The 14,390-nt window shown below is 50.0% G+C and overlaps 1 protein-coding gene across 1 annotated transcript in view; it reads right to left on the reverse strand.

Moving 5' to 3' along the window:
- Positions 1 to 14,390, reverse strand: part of LOC121271081 (mitochondrial import receptor subunit TOM40 homolog) — a 29,880-nt gene that overhangs the window by 1,021 nt on the left and 14,469 nt on the right. Inside the window, exons 3-8 of the mRNA XM_041176818.1 lie at positions 12,891 to 12,983; positions 11,695 to 11,796; positions 10,840 to 10,945; positions 4,593 to 4,715; positions 1,781 to 1,857; positions 1,099 to 1,201 (exon numbers count right to left, since the gene is read on the reverse strand). Of these exons, the coding sequence (XP_041032752.1) occupies positions 1,099 to 1,201; positions 1,781 to 1,857; positions 4,593 to 4,715; positions 10,840 to 10,945; positions 11,695 to 11,796; positions 12,891 to 12,983 (604 nt within the window). The remainder of the gene's footprint in view (positions 1 to 1,098; positions 1,202 to 1,780; positions 1,858 to 4,592; positions 4,716 to 10,839; positions 10,946 to 11,694; positions 11,797 to 12,890; positions 12,984 to 14,390) is intronic.

Here is a 14,390-nt window from a genome sequence, read left to right on the forward strand (position 1 = left end):
CTCAATGTCCCATCACACCCTGGGCCGGCCAAGAAAGAAACCCCTGCATCTGTGTAGGGACGTTTGGGAACACAGGGTGTCCCAAATGCTTTACAGCCAATGGAGCGCTTTAAGTGTAGCTGCTGCTGAGGTGCAGGGAACACACAAGCCAATCTGTACACAGCAAGATCCCACAAACAGCAAAGCGATAAGAAGCAGATCATCTGTCTTTTTAGTGATGCTGACTGATGGGCAAATATTGGCCCCAGGACCACCCGGGGAGACCTTCCTTGCAACGGTGTAAATACACAATTCACACAAGTGCACCCCCCTCTCCCTCAAGAAGTAGTCCCCACTCTCCCCCCTGCTCTTCCTCCCCCTGCAAAGCATATTTTTCTCCCTTCAGATATTTATCCAATTCCTCCTTTTGAAAGTTCCTATTGAATCTGCTTCCACCGCCCTTTCAGGCAGCGCCTTCCAGATCACAACAACTCGCTGTGTCAAAATAAAATTCTCCTCATCTCCCCCTCTGGTTCTTTTCCCGATTCTCTTCAATCTGAGTCCCTCTGGTTACCGACCCTCCTGTCACTGGAAACAGTTTCTCCTTATTTATCCTTTCGTAACCCCTCATGATTCTGAACATCTCGATTCAATCTCCCCCTTAACCTTCTCTGCTCCAAGGAGAACAATCCCAGCGTCTCCAGGCTCTCCACATGAGGGAAGACCCTCATCCCTGGGACCATTCGAGTAAATCTGCCCCCCCCCCAACCCTCCCCAAGGCCTCGACTTCCTCCCTAAAGTGTGGGGCCCAGAATTGGACACAAACCTCATACTGAGTGGGATCCAACGCCCTCTGAGTAGCAGAGAGCACAGGGGAAAGCTCCAAGGCAGGTGGGAGCGCTTCTGCTGGGGGCTGATTTCACCCACACAGATTGAAACCCCTGTTCAACCTAGAACTGGGCTGATGGGAATCTTCCAGGTTTTCCACCCCCTGATGTGGAGTGTAATCTCAGCAACCCAGCCACCTGCAGCACAGCCCAGCGACGTGACCTGCCCACTCCCCAGGGGCCTGGCCTTGGGGCAAGGCAGGAGGAGAGTTGAGCAAATAAAGATACTGACCTTTGAACAGGAGGTTTGCTTTGGGGAGGTCCAGCTGATAACCAAATGTCACATTGGTGTCCTGCATCCGGAAACTGGCTTCCAGCTCCACACCCACTTGTAACTGAGAGAAAGATATCGAGTTAGAGAGGGGGGGCGGTGAGGTTGAGAGGAGGAGAGCCAGAGAGGGCGGAGAGGGAGAGACAGGCAGGCAGAGAGGGAGGGAGAGAGGCAGAGAGAGAGAGAGACACAGAGAGAGAGAGAGAGAGACAGATGGCAGGGAGGGAAGGAGGGAGAGGAGAGGTGGGGAGGAGGAGGAGAGAGACAGGGAGGTGGACAGAGACACAGGCAGGGAGAGGGGGAGACACACCGACCGTGGAGAAGGAGAGAGGAGAGATGGGGAGGGGGAGAGAGCCATGGGTGTAGGGAATGAATCAGAGAGGGGGAGGAAGGGGGGCAGAGAGAGAGACAGACAGACAGACAAGGGGGAAGGGAGAGAGGGAGACAGGTCTAGGGAATGAGAGGGAGGGAGATAAAGAGAAAGAATGTGACTCAGGGAGAGAGAGAGAGAGAGGAAGTGGAGGGAAGAGAGAAGGGTGTAGGAACTGAGACAGACAGGGAAAGGATGGGAGGGAGTGATGGGCACAGGAAAATGGAGGCTGCCCATCCATCAGATAGCAAGATTTATTCAAACTATTCCTACCTGGTCGTTGGCTTTGTGGTAGTACGTAGCATGTGCTCCGGCCTGACTTAGTGTCAGTGTCCCAATCCAATTACTCCCTGTTAGGGGGGGTGGAAGGTAGAGAAGAGAGTGATCAGATCCTGCAGTGATGACAAGCCCACCTACAAGCTACAGCAACTCCACACCGGATCCACTGTCACGGAGATAGCTCATTTCCAACTCCATAGGCCACAACACCCCCGGCTCAGCTCGTGTACAACTGAAATCCTCATTCCTGCCCTTGTTACCTCTGGACCTGACCTACAGCAACACACCCTGAGCCAGTCTACCAGACTGTGTTACCTCCAGCCCCTACAACCCTCCCTATCTCTGTAAACTCCTCCAGCCCCTATAACCCTCCCTATCTCTGTAAACTCCTCCAGCCCCTACAACCCTCCCTATCTCTGTAAACTCCTCCAGCCCCTACAACCCTCCCTATCTCTGTAACCTCCTACTGCCCCTACAACCCTCCCTATCTCTGTAACCTCCTACTGCCCCTACAACCCTCCCTATCTCTGTAACCTCCTACTGCCCCTACAACCCTCCCTATCTCTGTAACCTCCTCCTGCCCCTACAACCCGCCCTATCTCTGTAAACTCCTCCAGCCCCTACAACCCTCACTATCTCTGTAAACTCCTCCAGCCCCTACAACCTCCCTATCTCTGTAAACTCCTCCAGCCCCTACAACCCTCCCTATCTGTGTAACCTCCTCCATCCTCCGCCAGCCCCTACAACCCTCCCTATCTGTTACCTCCTCCAGCCCCTACAACCCTCCCTATCTCTGTAACCTTCTCCTGTCCCTACAACCCTCCCTATCTCTGTAAATTCCTCCAGCCCCTACATCCCTCCCTATCTCTGTAAATTCCTCCAGCCCCTACATCCCTCCCTATCTCTGTAGCCTCCTCCAGCCCCTACATCCCTCCCTATCTCTGTAGCCTCCTCCTGCCCCTACAGCACTCCCTATCTCTAACCTCCTCCTGCCTCTACAACCCTCCCTATCTGTGTAACCTCCTCCATCCTCCTCCAGCCCTTACAACCTCCCTATCTCTGTAGCCTCCTCCAGACCCTACAACCCTCCGAGATCTCTGTAACCTCATCCAGCCCTTACAACCCTATCTCTGTAACCTCGCCCAGCCCCCTACAACTCTCCTTATCTCTAAACTCCTCCAGCCCCTACAACCCTCCCTATCTCTGTAATCTCCTCCAGCCCCTACAACCCTCCCTATCTCTGTAACCTCCTCCAGCCCCTACAACCCTCCCTATCTCTGTAATCTCCTCCAGCCCCTACAACCCTCCCTATCTCTGTAACCTCCTCCAGCCCCTACAACCCTCCCTATCTCTAACCTCCTCCAGCCCCTACAACCTTCCCTATCTCTGTAACCTCCTCCAGCCCCTACAACCCTCCGAGATCTCTACGCTCCTCCAATTCCGGCCTCTTGACCATCCCCCGACTCCCTTCGCTCCACCATTGGCGGCCATGCCTTCAGCTGCCTGGGGGGCCCTGAGCTCTGGAATTCCCTCCTTAAACCTCTCCGTCCTCCCACCCCATCCCTCTCTCTCCTCCATTAAGACGCTCCTTGAAACCCTCCCCCTTTGACTGAGCTTGTGGTCACCTGGTCCGAACATCTCCGTATGTGGCTCAGGGTCAAACGAACGTTCCCATCATGCTCCATAGGATGTTTTACTATGTTAAATGCGCTATATAAATGCAAATGGTGATGTAACAAAAGCACAAAATGACTCTGTAATGGATGAATTACGTAGAGTTCCAGCTGAGTTGGGGCCCACTTTATCATCCCCTCACACGCCCTCCCCCCTCTCCACCCACGGGGGTGGGGGTTCATTTGCTGGAAACCGATAGTGGCCCCTCGTGCTGTACATTGAGTACTCGAGGCAGAGCACTTGCAGAGCGAGTATCATTAGCTCAGCTCTCGAGAAAGAAATTCCCACTCTTCCCAACCTGGGCTTCAATGGCTGTCCTGTACAGACCATCCTGTTTGGAGAGGAGATGATCTCGAAACCAAACACTCTCCCACCCACCCACCAACCCACAGCCACCAATCCAGTGGGGGTGGGGGGGGGGAGAAAGTCAGGAGCCAGAACTACTTGGAAATCAGCTCCATGGTAGAGGGGCACAGAATGGAGCGACACCACCATCTGGTGGCTCAAACAGGAACTGCGGCAGCAGTCCGTTCTCCCTTTCCATTTGACCCCAGCTGACCTGCATCTCATCTCCCATCTATCTGGCTGGGTTCCAAAACCCTTAACCCAACAAAAAGCCAGCAATCTCCAGTCTCAAAAGTTTTGGGCGGCGTTGGGGAGGGGGGGGGGGGGGGGGGGGGGGTGGAGGAGTGTTAGGAGGAAAGAGAGTTCCAGATTTCCACTCCCCTTTGTGTGAAGAAGAAGTGCTTCCTGACATCACTCCCTTTGCATTTTAAGGTTCTGCCCCCTTGTTCTGGACTCATTCCCTCCAGAGGAAATATCTTCTCTGCGTCGACCCTGCGGAATCCTTTAATCATCATTCAGGACATCAATTAGATCGCCCATTACTCTGAGATGCAAGCCCAGTCTGTGCAACCAGTCCTCGTAATTTAACCCTTTCAAGCCCCTAGATTATTCTGGGGAATGCCAATAGCCCCCTCCGCACCAACACAGTATCGTTTGTGAGCACCTAATTCAGTGAAAATCCGTATAACCTCCAATACACGGCCGGCGACGTATTTATGCTTGTGATATAGAAAAGTACGCACAGACATAGCCCTGACAAGGGGGCTGGCACACCTGGCTGATTTACCTGTATACCTGCCGGCTACAGACATCACTGCACCTTCCTCCCCCGGCCGGCGGTGATAGACGAGCTCTCCTCCCATAGCCAGGTTGGTCGTGATACTCTGCAAATAGTGAGCCACGACGATACCTGCAAAACCAACGTGGGAAAGGCTCACAATCCACGCAAAAACTGGGGTACAGTACTGGTGTGGAGGGGTCTGTCTTTGTATAACACTGGGGTACAGTACTGGTGGGGACAGGTCTGTCACTGTATAACACTGGGGTACAGTACTGGTGGGGACAGGTCTGACACTGTATAACACTGTGATAAAGTACTGGTGGGGAAACGTCTGTCACTGTATAACACTGGGGTACAGTACTGGTGGGGAAGGGTCTGTCACTGTATAACACTGGGGTACAGTACTGGTGGGGAAGGGTCTGTCACTGTATAACACTGGGGTACAGTACTGGTGGGGAAGGGTCTGTCACTGTATAACACTGGGGTACAGTACTGGTGGGGAAGGGTCTGTCACTGTATAACACTGGGGTACAGTACTGGTGGGGAAGGGTCTGTCACTGTATAACACTGGGGTACAGTACTGGTGGGGACAGGTCTGTCACTGTATAACACTGGGGTACAGTACTGGTGGGGAAGGGTCTGTCACTGTATAACACTGGGGTACAGTACTGGTGGGGAAGGGTCTGTCACTGTATAACACTGGGATACAGTACTGGTGGGTACAGATTAATCACTGTGTAACACTGGGGTACAGTACTGGTGGGGACTGGTCTGTCACTGTATAACGCTGGGGTACAGTACTGCAGGGGACGGATCTGTCACTGTATAACACTGGGGTACAGTACTGGAAGGGACTGGTCTGTCACTGTATAACACTGGGGTACAGTACTGGAAGGGACGGGTCTGTCACTGTATAACGCTGGGTACAGTACTGGTGGGGACAGGTCTGTCACTGTATAACACTGGGATACAGTACTGGTGGGGACAGGTCTGTCACTGTATAACACTGGGATACAGTACTGGTGGGGACAGGTCTGTCACTGTATAACACTGGGGTACCTTACTGATGGGGACAGGTCTGTCACTGTATAATACTGGGGTACAGTACTGGTTGGGACGGCTGTCACTGTATAATACTGGGGTACAGTACTGTTGGGGACGGGTCTGTCACTGTATAACACTGGGGTACAATACTGGTGGGGATGGGTCTGTCACTGTATAACACTGCGATACAGTACTGGTGGGGACAGGTCTGTCACTGTATAACACTGGGGTACAGTACTGGTGGGGACACGTCTGTCACTGTATAACACTGAGGTACAGTACTGGTGGGGACAGGTCTGTCACTGTATAACACTGGGGTACAGTACTGGTGGGGACGGGTCTGTCCCTGTATAACACGGGTACAGTACTGGTGGGGACAGGTCTGTCACTGTATAACACTGGGGTACAGGTCTGTCACTGTATAATACTGGGGTACAATACTGGTGGGGACAGGTCTGTCACTGTATAACACTGGGGTACAGTACTGGTGGGGACGGGTCTGTCACTATGACACTGGGGTGCAGTACTGGTGGGGACGGGTCTGTCACTATGACACTGGGGTGCAGTACTGGTGGGGACGGGTCTGTCACTGTATAACACTGGGGTACAGTACTGGTGGGGACAGTTCTGTCACTGTAGAACACTGGGGTACAGTACTGGTGGGGACAGGTCTGTCACTGTATAACATTGGGGTACAGTTCTGGTGGGGACAGGTCTGTCACTGTATAACACTGGGGTACAGTACGGGTGGGGACCGGTCTGTCACTGTATAACACTGGGGTACAGTACTGGTGGGGACAGGTCTGTCACTGTATAACATTGGGGTACAGTTCTGGTGGGGACAGGTCTGTCACTGTATAACATTGGGGTACAGTTCTGGTGGGGACAGGTCTGTCACTGTATAACACTGGGGTACAGTACGGGTGGGGACCGGTCTGTCACTGTATAACACTGGGGTACAGTACTGGTGGGGACAGGTCTGTCACTGTATAACATTGGGGTACAGTTCTGGTGGGGACAGGTCTGTCACTGTATAACACTGGGGTACAGTACGGGTGGGGACCGGTCTGTCACTGTATAACACTGGGGTACAGTACTGGTGGGGACAGGTCTGTCACTGTATAACACGGGTACAGTACTGGTGGGGACAGGTCTGTCACTGTATAACACTAGGGTACAGTACTGATGGGGAAAGGTCTGTCACTGTATAACACTAGGGTACAGTACTGATGGGGAAAGGTCTGTCACTGTATAACACGGGTACAGTACTGGTGGGGACATGTCTGTCACTGTATAACACTGGGGTACAGTACTGGTGGGGAAAGGTCTGTCACTGTATAACACGGGTACAGTACTGGTGGGGATGTGTCTGTCACTGTATAACACTGGGGTACAGTACTGGTGGGGAAAGGTCTGTCACTGTATAACACTGGGGTACAGCACTGGAAGGGACGGGTCTGTCACTGTATAACACTGGGGTACAGTACTGGAAGGGACGGGTCTGTCACTGTATAACATTGGGGTGCAGTGCCGGTGGGGATGGGTCTGTCACTGTATAACACTGGGTACAGTACTGGTGGGGACAGGTCTGTCACTGTATAATACTGGGGTACAGTACAGGTGGGGACAGCTCTGTCACTGTATAATACGGGTACAGTACTGGTGGGGACGGGTCTGTCACTGTATAACACTGGGATACAGTTCTGGTGGGCTGGGTGTGTCATTGTATAACACTGGGGTACAGTACTGGTGGGGACAGTTCTGTCAATGTGTAAAAACAAAATAACTGCGGATGCTGGAAATCCAAAACAAAAACAAAAACAGAATTACCTGGAAAAACTCAGCAGGTCTGGCAGCATCGACAGAGAAGAAAAGAGTTGACGTTTCGAGTCCTCATGACCCTTCGACAGAACTTTTCCAGGTAATTCTGTTTTTGTTTTTGCTGTCAATGTATAACACTGGGGTACAGTACTGTTGGGGACAGGTCTGTCACTGTATAACACTGGGGTACAGTACTGGTGGGGACAGGTCTGTCACTGTATAACACTGGGGTACAGTACTGGTGGGGACAGGTCTGTCACTGTATAACACTGGGATACAGTACTGGTGGGGACAGGTCTGTCACTGTATAACCTTGGGGTACAGTACTGGTGGGGACAGGTCTGTAACTGTATAACCCTGGGGTACAGTACTGGTGGAGACAGGTCTGTCACTGTATAACACTGGGGTACAGTACTGGTGGGGACAGGTCTGTCACTGTATAACCCTGGGGTACAGTACTGGTGGGGACAGGTCTGTAACTGTATAACCCTGGGGTACAGTACTGGTGGGGACAGGTCTGTAACTGTATAACCCTGGGGTACAGTACTGGTGGGGACAGGTCTGTCATTGTATAACACTGGGGAAAAGTACTGGCGGGGACGGGTCTGTCACTGTATAACACAGGGGAAAAGTACTGGTGGGGACGTGTCTGTCACTGTATAACACTAGGGTACAATACAGATGAGGATCATTGTGTCACTGATGGCACTGGCAATATTGAAGGTGAGACAGTTACTGAATGTCAGTAAGGGAGATTAACTAACTCTCCCTTAGTATAGAAACAACTTGCATTTATATAGCACCTTTAACATTATAAAACATCCCCAAGACGTCTGACAGGAGCAATTATCAAATAAATTTGACCCCGAGCCACAGGAGGAGAAACTAGGGACAAGTGACCAAAAAGTCAGTCAGAGAGATCGGTTTTAAAGGGCATCTTAATGGAGGAGGGAGAGAGTCGGAGAGGTTTAGGGAGGGGATTCCAGAGCTCGGGGCCCCCAGGCAGCTGAAGGCATGGTCGCCAATGGTGGAGCGATGGGAATCGGGGGATGGTCTAGAGGCCGGAATTGGAGGAGCGCAGAGATCTGGGAGGAGGAAGTGATTTCATTGTTGCTATTGGTTACTGTGAAAGCAGAGACCATGCAGGAATTTGAACATGAACGTGAGTGTTTTGACACTGAGGTTTTGAGTCTTGCTGCACCTGGAGCTAATGTAAAAGCAAAACTTGCATTGTCACAGCAACCAGTGGTTGCCAAAGGTGTCCTGGGCCAAAGTTTATCCCTGAACAAAAAGATCGACAATGGAGGGAGCACAGGACGATACCCTTGAAGGTCACGAGCATCTTCCCTCAGCCAGACAGGCTGCAGCTCCATTCACCCCATCACAGCTCGTGGGATCTTGCTGTGCGCCAAATGGCAGCGACACATCTCCCTCACGAGAACAGGGTCTAAGTGTCAAGAAGCGCTTCAGAACAAGGGGGCAGAGCCTTAAAACTCTATTCAGGCCGTTCAGGGGGTGATGTCAGGAAGCACAAAGAGGAGGGGAACCTGGAACTCTCCCCTCCCACCCCCCAAACAAAGCTGTCGAAGCTGGGATGGGTCAACTGAAAATATCAAAACTGAGAGTGATGGATTTTTAACGGGTGAGGGGATTCAGGATTACGAAATCCAGACGGATGGAGGGAGTTCAGATAATCTGGCTGAATGGTGCAACAGGCTCAAGAAGCTGAATGGCCTCCTCCTGCTCCAGTGTAACAGGCTCGAGGGGCAGAATGGCCTCCTCCTGTTCCTGTGTAATGGGACTATAACGTGGGAAAATGTGAAGTTGTTCACTTTGGCGGTAAGAATAAAAAAAGCAGAGTATTACTTAAATGGAGAAAGGCTGCAGAATTCTGAGGTGCAGAGGGATCTGGGTGTTCTAGTGCATGAGTCACAAAAAGTTAGTATTCAGGTACAGCAAGCAATTAGGAAGGCTAATGGAATGTTATCCTTTATTACGAGAGGGATTGAACATAAAAGTAAGGATGTAACGCTTCAGTTATACAGGGCATTGTTGAGATGCATCTCGAATACTGAGTGAAGTTTTGGTCTCCTTATTTAAGGAAGGATGTAGATGCATTGGAGACGGTTCAAAGGAGGTTTATTAGATTGGTACAAAAATAAAAACAGCTGGAAAAACTCAGCAGGTCTGACAGCATGTGACAGCGGAGAGGAACACAGTTAACGTTTCGAGTCCATATGACCCTTCATCAGAACTGAGGGAATATAGAAATGTGGTGAAATATAAGCTGTTTGAGGGGGGTGGGACAGGTAGAGCTGGATAGGGGGCCAGTGATAGGTGGAGGCAAAAGGAGAGATTGCCAAAGATGTCATAGACAAATGGACAAAGGGGTGTTGAAGGTGGTGATATTATCTAAAGGACGTGCTAATTAAGGGTGGAAAGCAGGACGAGCAAGGTACAGATAGCCCTAGTGGGGGTGGGGTGGGGAGAAGGGAGCGAAATAGGCTAAAAGGTAGGGATAAAACAATGGATGGAAATACATTTAAAAATAATGGAAATAGGTGGAAAAAGAAAAATATATTTAAAAAACATAAATTATTGGAAAAAGGGGGATCGGAAAGGGGTTGGGGATGGAGGAGAGAGCTCATGATCTAAAGTTGTTGAATTCAATATTCAGTCCGGAAGGCTGTAAAGTGCCTAGTTGGAAGATGAGGTGCTGTTCCTCCAGTTTGCGTTGAGCTTCACTGGAACAATGCAGCAGGCCAAGGACAGACATGTGGGCATGAGAACAGGGTGGAGTGTTAAAATGGCAAGATTTCCAGCATCTGCAGTATTTTGCTTTTATCTTAGTGTTTACTAGATTGATACCTGGAATGAGTAGGTTGTCTCTTGAGGAAAGGCTGGACAGACTGGGCTTGTTTCCACTGGAGTTTAGAAGAGTGAGGGCTGATTTGATTGAAGGGTACAAGATCCTGAACGGCCTTGACAAGGTGGATGTGGAAAGGATGTTTCCTCTTGTGGGTGAGTCCAGAACTAGGGGGGCACTGGTTTAAAATTAGGGGTCGCCCTTTCAGGACAGAGATGAAGAGATATTTTTTTCTCTCAGAGGGTTGTGTGGCTTTGGAACTCTCGGCCTCAGGAGGTGGTGGAGGTGGGGGTCACGGAATATTCTTAAGGCGGAGAGAGATAGATTCTTGTTCGGCAAGGGAGTCAAAGGTTATCGGGGTTAGATTGGAATATGGAAATCGAAACACAAGGAGATCAGCCGTGATCTTATTGAATGGCGGAGCAGGCTCGAGGGGCTAAATGGCCTCCTCCTGCTCCTCTGTGAAGAGACTTGGGGTCTCAGGAGGTGCTAAAAGGTGCAGAAATGGGAATGCTTTCTTACCTGATCCAAGGAGAATATCAGGGTTTCCCAATGTCAGTGTCGCTGTGAAGTCCTCACCCCGATACTCCGAATCCACCTGCCAGTTTATAAATTTCGATTGTTGCGTCTGGGAGAGAAGGGACAGGTACAGCACGGGGTTAGATACAGAGTAAAGCTCCCTCTACACTGTCCCCATCAAACACTCCCAGGGCAGGTACAGCACAGGGTTAGATACAGAGTAAAGCTTCCTCTACACTGTCCCCATCAAACACTCCCAGGACAGGTACAGCACGGGGTTAGATACGGAGTAAAGCTCCCTCTACACTGTCCCCATCAAACACTCCCAGGGCAGGTAAAGCACGGGGTTAGATACAGAATAAAGCTCCCTCTCCACTGTCCCCATCAAACACTCCCAGGACAGGTACAGCACGGGGTTAGATAGAGTAAAGCTCCCTCTACACTGTCCCCATCAAACATTCCCAGGACAGGTACAGCACGGGGTTAGATACAGAGTAAAGCTCCCTCTCCACTGTCCCCATCAAACACTCCCAGGACAGGTACAGCACGGGGTTAGATACAGAGTAAAGCTCCCTCTCCACTGTCCCCATCAAACACTCCCAGGACAGGTACAGCATGGGGTTAGATACAGATAAGAGATCTCATCCACTGCTCCATCCTGCCCACAAAGGATTCGAACTTGATGTTGCTTCTGGCCGCACTCTGCTGACTTTCAGCAAATACCTGCCCACCAGCAGCAAAGCCGAGACTGCAGCAGTGACAGGGGAAGACCTCAATCTGACTGGGCCAGCCTAACATCATGATCAGAACTCCTACACGCATATGGGATCTGCTGGCAGGCAGGCTCAATGCACTCACCTGTAACACCATTTTTGACCGCAATCTGTTCGTTAATTGGTGAATGAGCTGTGCGTTCAGGCTGCCTGTGTTATCCATGTCTCCTACTAACACTGGGAATGCCTGCAAAAAAAAAAGTGTCCCTTATAGCAGCTCACTCCCCCGAACCCCTCGATTAGATTCCAGTCTGTAACTCACTCCCGGGTATCTGTTATTCTATATCTAAACCACCCCGAACCCCTCAATTAGATTCCAGTCTGTAACTCACTCCCGGGTATCTGTTATTCTATATATAAACCACCCCGAACCCCTCTATTAGATTCCAGTCTGTAACTCACTCTCGGTTATCTGTTATTCTGTATATAAACCACCCCGAACCCCTTGATTACATTCCAGTCTGTAACTCACTGCCGGATATTTGTTATTCTATATATAAACCACCCTGAACCCCTCGATTAGATTCCAGTCTGTAACTCACTCCCTGGTATCCGTTATGCTATGTATAAATCACCCGAACCCCTCGATTAGATTCCAGTCTGTAACTCACTCCTGGGTATCTGTTATTCTATATATAAGCCACCTGAACCCTCGGTTAGATTCTAGTCTGTAACTCGCTCCCGGGTATCTGATATTCTATATATATGTAAACCACCCGAATCCTCAATTAGATTCCAACCTGTAACTCACTCCCGGGTATCAGTTATTCTATATATAAACCACCCCAAACCCCTCGATCAGATTCCAGTCTGTAACTCACTGCTGGGTAACTGTTATTCTATATATAAACCCCCCGAAGCCCTCGATTAGATTCCAGTCTGTAACTCACTCCCAGGTATCTGTTATTCTATATATAAACCCCCTGAAGCCCTCGAATAGACTCCAGTCTGTAACTCACCCCTGGGTATCTGTTATTCAATGTATAAACTACCCTGAACCCCTCAATTAGATTCCAGTTTGTAACTCACTCCCAGATATCCGTTATTCTGTATATAAACTGCCTGAAACCCTCAATTAGATTCCAATCTGTAACTCACGCCCAGGTACCCGTTGTTCTGTACGTAAACCATCCGAGCCCCTTGATTAGATTCCAGTCCGTAACTCCCTCCTGGGTATCTGTCATTCCACATATAATACACTCTGGCTCATTGACTGGGCTCTGATATGGAACCTGCTGACTGACTCCCTGTTACTCTGTGTTGAGTGAGAGCCGCTCTTACCTCAGTGGGGCTGAGCTGCTTTGTGCCAACATACGTTGCCCCGAAGTGATAGCTGGATTCTGCTAATGTGCTGAGGGAAACTGTGTGATTGACCTGTGGCGGGAGAGAGAGAGGGATATTTTGATTTCAAGTGAAGTGAAGGAGATAGAATGCAGGTAACACCAGGTAAAAGGCATCATTTTTTTGCACAACATGGTCTTTGTGTGCTGAGGAGAGTTGGCTGCATTAGGAGGTCTATTTATAGACATGGCTCAGTAATTTCCAGTCTAAACTCTTGAGTCATGGATTCAAGACCCCCTCAAGTCAAGAATCCCAGAGTAAACTCCAAGTACGGTACTGAGGGAGTGCTGCAGTGTCGCAGGATCAGTAACGAGCAAGGATCGGCGCCAAGGGAGCAGCGCACTGCCCAGGGGTCGGCGTCGAGGCAGCACTGTCAGAGGTGCTGTGTTTTGGATGATCCATTAAACCCAGGTCCTGTGTCACCTCTTGGGCTGTGCTTAAACAGCCCCATGGCCTCCATTTTGAAGGAAGCAGGGAAGTGCTTTCCGGTGTCCTGGCCAATATTGACACCTCAACCAACATCAGATATACTGATTATCTTATTGTTGTTTGTAGAAGCTTGTTGTGAACAGATTAGCTGCTGGGCCCCCCCCCCCGCAACAACAATAACCACATACATCAAATGGTGATGCATTTGGGAGGTTGTGAGGTTTTCAAATTTTCCTATATAATTGCAGGTACTTGTTTAAGGATGCTTTCCATGTTGGAAAGATACACACAGGAATTTAAATCACTCTAGTTTGGAGCATCTAAAATCCAAAATACCCTTTTGGAAAAGCTTATCTTATTCTTCATTTGAATGAATTAAGGAAGTTATTGGAAACATTTATAAAATGCTGTTTAGGTCTCAGCTGGAGGATTGTGTCCAATTCTGGGCCCCACACTTTAGAAAGGAAGTCGAGACCTTGCGGAGGGTGTGGGGGAGATTTACTCGAATGGTCCCAGAGATGAGGGTCTTCCCTCATGTGGAGAGACTGGAGATGCTGGGATTGTTCTCCTTGGAGCAGAGAAGGTTAAGGGGGAGATTGAATCGAGATGTTCAAAATCATGAGGGGTTTGGATAGAGTCAATAAGGAGACACCGTTTCCAGCGGCAGAAGGGTCGGTAACCAGAGGGACTCAGATTGAAGGGAATCGGGAAAAGACCCAGAGGGGGAGATGAGGAGAATTTTATTTTGACACAGCGAGTTGTTGTGATCTGGAAGGCGCTGCCTGAAAGAGCGGTGGAAGCAGATTCAATAGGAACTTTCAAAAGGTGGGGGGAATTGGATAAATACTTGAAGTGGAAAAATTTGCAGGGATATGGGGGAAAGAGCAGGGGGAAAAGAGCGGGACTAACTGGGTCAAATCTTTCAAAGAGCCGGCAAAGGCACGATGGGCTGAATGGCCTCCTTCGGTGCCGTTTGATTCTATGAGTATGATCTATGGCCACCATGTGCCT

The sequence above is a fragment of the Carcharodon carcharias genome, chromosome 29 (assembly GCF_017639515.1).
Source record: "Carcharodon carcharias isolate sCarCar2 chromosome 29, sCarCar2.pri, whole genome shotgun sequence".
In the NCBI taxonomy this organism is placed as follows: Eukaryota; Metazoa; Chordata; class Chondrichthyes; order Lamniformes; family Lamnidae; genus Carcharodon; species Carcharodon carcharias.